General features: G+C 36.3%; 1 protein-coding gene across 1 annotated transcript in view; it reads right to left on the reverse strand.

Annotated features, from left to right (window-relative positions):
• Window positions 1-746: 746 nt before the first annotated feature.
• Window positions 747-5,127, reverse strand: part of LOC110027713 (myb-related protein P-like) — a 6,939-nt gene continuing 2,558 nt past the window's right edge. Inside the window, exon 3 of the mRNA XM_020729243.1 lies at window positions 747-1,343. Coding sequence (XP_020584902.1) covers window positions 890-1,343 — 454 coding nt within the window. The 3' untranslated portion in view covers window positions 747-889. The remainder of the gene's footprint in view (window positions 1,344-5,127) is intronic.

A 5,127-nucleotide genomic window follows, 5' to 3' on the forward strand; every position in this document is an offset into this window, starting at 1 on the left:
GCTCTAAACGCGATCACGTAGTCTGTTTTATCATCCGGGGTCATTTGAACGAGCTTGCTGGTGATCGGGTCAATTCTAGCCAACTTCGTGCGCGACGCGACGTATAAAATTTGTTGACACTCGTGATATCCAAAAACCGATGCCAACAGTCCAAGAAAAACAAAAAGGGAGCATGCACTATGAAAAATGTTTCATCCACATTTTCTATCCATGTAACCATGCAAGAAAAAAAATAATAGATTTTATTATTTAGTATGATATATCGTACCTCATTATATTGAAAGAGTGCATGGACTTTAGCCTTCTAAACTTCATAAAAAATCCCTAGCACATTTTCTTCTCTCCTCTTACTTTCATCTCTTACTTTAGTAGTATTTTCACTTTATACCCCCACTCAAAATAAATTAAAATTGGATAATTATGACCTTGAGTTAAATACAAAATTGTTTTAAAATTCAACAACCTCAATAAATTTGCTCATAGAGAAAATAGTCAAGTCTAACTCTCATTAATCGCTTAATGAAAATATAACATTGATAAATTTGTGAAACCATGTGCTTTATATTCTACAATGAGTCGACTTCAATATGTCAAAGATGGAAATAAAATGGGCATAAACTAAATTCATAAATATCAAAAAATAAGATAAACCTCCATTATAAAATATTTTAAACCATAGAAATATTTTTATTAGTCAATTGTATATATGATAATAGATCATATGCACATAGTTACAATGTCATCATCCTCAATACATTAGAAAATTTTTTACCACACATAATATATAACGCCAAACTCAAAAAACCAAAGCAATTGAATTATCTTCTTCAATAATATTAAAAAAGCATCTCTCCCCTTATTTTCATGGAGTTCTTCTCACTGTTCCCATTCACCAGGTCGCATCCCAGAGCGATGGTGATTTTGATGTCTCCAGCGTTTCACGACAAAGCTCCTTCTCCTTATCCTCTCTCTCGTTCACTCCCTCTTCCGCCATTACTAAACATTCCCAATTTGCATGAGAAACACAACAACTAAATGGACTTTGAAAAATCTCATCCAAGTTAAAATCAGAGCCTCTGGAATCATTATCAATATTTTGCATTTGTTCTTCTACAGCAAAAGTGTTGTTTGTAGGCTGAAGGGCAGTAGAAGGGGAGCTTGAAGACGCCGCCGCATGGCCGCCTCGGCGTCGCTTGCCGCATCTGTATAGGGTGCAGAGATCAACAATTATGGTTTCTTCGTTTCTATGGAAGCTGTGAAGGCGACGACAAAGGTGAGAGTTCCAGTAGTTCTTTATTTCGTTATCAGTTCTACCAGGTAGATTACTGGCTATCAGAGACCACCTGCAATTATTATTATTATTTGCATGAAGTTAAAAAAAATTTATATACAAATTAGTCAATTCCTATTTATTTACAAATCTAATAACTAAATTTCATTTTTTACATACATAGCAGCTTATCTTTGGATGAGAAGGTGTATTTCATATTTTAGAAGTTACAATGGTGGTAATTTTGATGTGATATGAAAGATTTGATTGCCATAAATATAAAATGCTAAATTTAGGTATTAGATACCCTTAGATCCAAAAGTGTCTGGGAAATACACCCAAGGAATTTAACATTCTATTACCAAGTGTTAAGAGAGAGAGAGAGAAAAAAACAGTAGTAGACAGACAAAAGAAGTTCTTTATTCATAATATGAACCTCTATTTATAGACACAATTTTCAATATTATAAAAGTACATATTGGTCTTCTCATTATTAACTTTTGAGGAGGTTCTTTTGGGTAATTACTGGGGTACTTTTATATAATAAAATTGCGGGTCGATTAGATCAATGAGGGCTTTTGATCGTCTAACATTCTTTAGTTAAGTCGATATATGGTCTAAAAGAGTGCTCCCCATCGATCGACTTTCTCTAGGCGTCTTCTGCCGATCATTCAGATAAGGTGTTTCATTCGCCAATACTCATCTGGAAACGATTGTTGGTAGCCCTTATCTCAATCCTCTGCAGCTCCTTTCTAAAACGACCATCTGCTTTGAAAGTCATGCCGATACATTTTTATATGTGCATATTTAGTTCATTGATTATCTCGCTTCTCCGAAGCTATTCAATACATGAGGATAAGATAATTTTTTAACATGTATGAAGTAATTAAATTATATTATTGCATAATAATGAACTTCCTTTGATTTTTTTGCCCGGGCTATTATAAATAGGCTTTTAGGCAAGGGATATTTGCACCGTCTTCATCTCTTCTGGCTCCTTTGTTTTGTGTCCTTCTCATTACTTGTTTTTCATGATGTCTAGCGAAGGAGCTCTGCCTTATGATAACAGTGTCCTTTTCAAGGATATGACCGACATGCGGGCGCGGGTCCATAAATTAGACGTGAAGCGCAAACCAATGAGTGAAGTAGATGCAGAAGGGGAGAGTAGGAAGAGAGTCATGTTCAAGCCTGGAGGCGGCAATTGCGAGAGCCATCCTGGATCTTCTGGTCTCCATGTGGGCCATCCTTAAGAGAGGGTTGTGGGATAGGTAAGAGGCTGCCCAGATGACCATCCCGCGAGACACTTGTCTAGGGTGAATGTTCCTATTGTGGGAGAATGATTGCCCGCCCATGTGGCTGCAGGGGTTGTGGTTCCCCAAAGAAGTGTTGAAGTGGCGATTACTGAGGCCGAGCATGACTTCGACCGACTAGGAGCAATTTCTCTTTTGAAGGTGGAGGATCAGAAAAAATCTAGTGAGGACATTTTATCTCATACCACATCTAAATGGGGGTGAATTCTTGTTATGTAGTTTGAATAGCTTTTTGCTTTTTTTTTTTAGCAATCGAGGTCCTGAGCTTCGTTTCTATATCGGCAGATACCAACGTTGGTCCTGAAGATGATGCGGTGGCAGTGGACTAGGTTGCGGTCGAGGGGATGAATATGTGACAAATTGTCGCTAGAGGAGGATATATGATGGAGCTGAGTGCACCGGAGTAAGTTGCTGAGTGGGATGCCGAGGGTTTGGGTGTTGGAGGCCAGGGTGATGGCCATCAAACTTCCTCTGATGCTACGAGGGAGGAGGAGGCGACTGAAGGGGGTTGTTTGTCTCCTGACTTCATATAGTGCTGCCTTGGTAAGATGGAGGGGCGTTTTCTCCATTTCGGATGGCTTTGAAGAGGCCCCGTGAAAGAGGCAGTTCTCTCTCATTCGGCAGAGGTCGGGGTCGGTCTGACTCGGTCAGGTCGGTCGAGGGAAATGGTGAAGTTTGGTACCACTTCTCTCAAACATAAATGACACATAATCGAGGGTTTTTCCTGCTTAAAAAAACTAATGGGTGCGGCACTTTTCCGACTTGTATGTCATCGCTAAATCTAATTTTACATCAAAAAATTCACATTGATGTCTAAATTTCTAGTTCCAAAATAAAAATTCACTTTAAAATTTAGTTTGCATTCTCAAAATGGGAATTGTGACAATGAAATTTAGATTTTATTGTGAATTTTCATCTTGGAACTAATAAATTAAATTTCGAAGTGAATTTCCATTCTAACTGTGGAAATTAGACTTCGAAATGAAGGATGTGAAAACTCTTACATCTTAGGAGATATTTCTTTCTAAGAACATATTTTCAGGTGTTTAGTCAATCGAGTAAGGTACCGGGGTGACGAGCATGTTTAGTTCTATGATTAGCTTTGCAGTTAGAAATAAAATACAAAACAAATGTGCATGTGATAGGGTTGGAGTAGCTACGGTTGTAGGAAATATTAGAAAGAGACGTCATGAAGTTTAAATAAATCATGGGAATAACTGTTTCTTAATACGAAAAAATAAGTACCACTCGAACACTGACTGATTTTAATTTTGACTCGGATTTTCTTAGAGCAAACAACAGTTAAACTCAAAATCATAACTTTAACAACCTACTAAGGCTGTTTGGACTATCAAGAATCGATAATCAGTGAAGATTTATCAATATTTTATCTCTAACTTATTTGTCACCATAGCCACACCAACTAATTCATGAATATATTTCGTTCACATTTTATCTACAATTGTAAAGTCAATGATCCATATGGGGTTTGCAATTGATTTTTCACTTGGAGACAAAATAAGAAACAAAAATATATGTGAGCGGGCTGGTGTAGCTGCAGTGGCATACATTACAAGAGAGAGGCGTCTTAATCAATCACGAGTCAATGTTCGACTGTTTAATAATATTCGACATAACTAACATACTAAGATGTCAAATAATCTGACTTCGAGCCGAGATGATGTAGGTTCCAACCAACCAACTTAAAATTTACTAATTAATCACACCACATCTATGTCACCATCACTTTTAACAAGAGACCGAAGATATGTAAAGCGTTCACAAATGATTTGATCACTTGTAGTTACAAATCTGCCACTAGAGCTACTACTACTAAAATTTTATTTCAAGAATTCAATTTTTTTAGTGATTAATGATCTTCGAGCTGAATTTGCTAAATTCACAATCATATTTTGTTAATGATCCGAGTCGTGGTCGGCTCAAAATCGGCTCGAAAAAAAATCAATCCAAAAATTTGGCTCGTAGCTCAACTTGTTTATTTTGATCTGATCTTGATCCGAGCTAAAGTTTGAATTAATCTTTGAGCGATTAACGATGTTCAAGCTAAATTTAGCCCCAGATGTAATCCAACCAAAATAGAAAAATAATTGGCAAACCTCATAGTTGCTAAACTCTAAACCCTAAATGTCTTCTTCAAAGAAAATGATAAAAAAAATGAAAATGAAGATAATAAGTTACATTATACAGACATTTCAGGTATTAGAGGAGCATAGTGAGAAGAAAAATTGGAGTTTCCGGTAACTGTAAGCTGCGACCCTACTGTTGTGTTCCCAACTAGCAACTATTTTGACTGTACGCCAGGGTTTATGGATTACCGTCTTAACGTTCCCAACTAGCAACTTTTTAACAACATCTTTTTAAAACGAACAATATATTATTTATGTTATATATATTTCTATTTGTTGTTTGAATCAAAATGATCAATAAAATTTACAATCATTTATAACTATGTCATTCTTGCAATACAATATGTTTAATGATGCAATAATATATTGCTGTTGTGAGATATGTACTTCCTGACATAGA

The sequence above is a fragment of the Phalaenopsis equestris genome, unplaced genomic scaffold (genome assembly GCF_001263595.1).
Source record: "Phalaenopsis equestris unplaced genomic scaffold, ASM126359v1 Scaffold000436, whole genome shotgun sequence".
Lineage (NCBI taxonomy): Eukaryota > Viridiplantae > Streptophyta > Magnoliopsida > Asparagales > Orchidaceae > Phalaenopsis > Phalaenopsis equestris.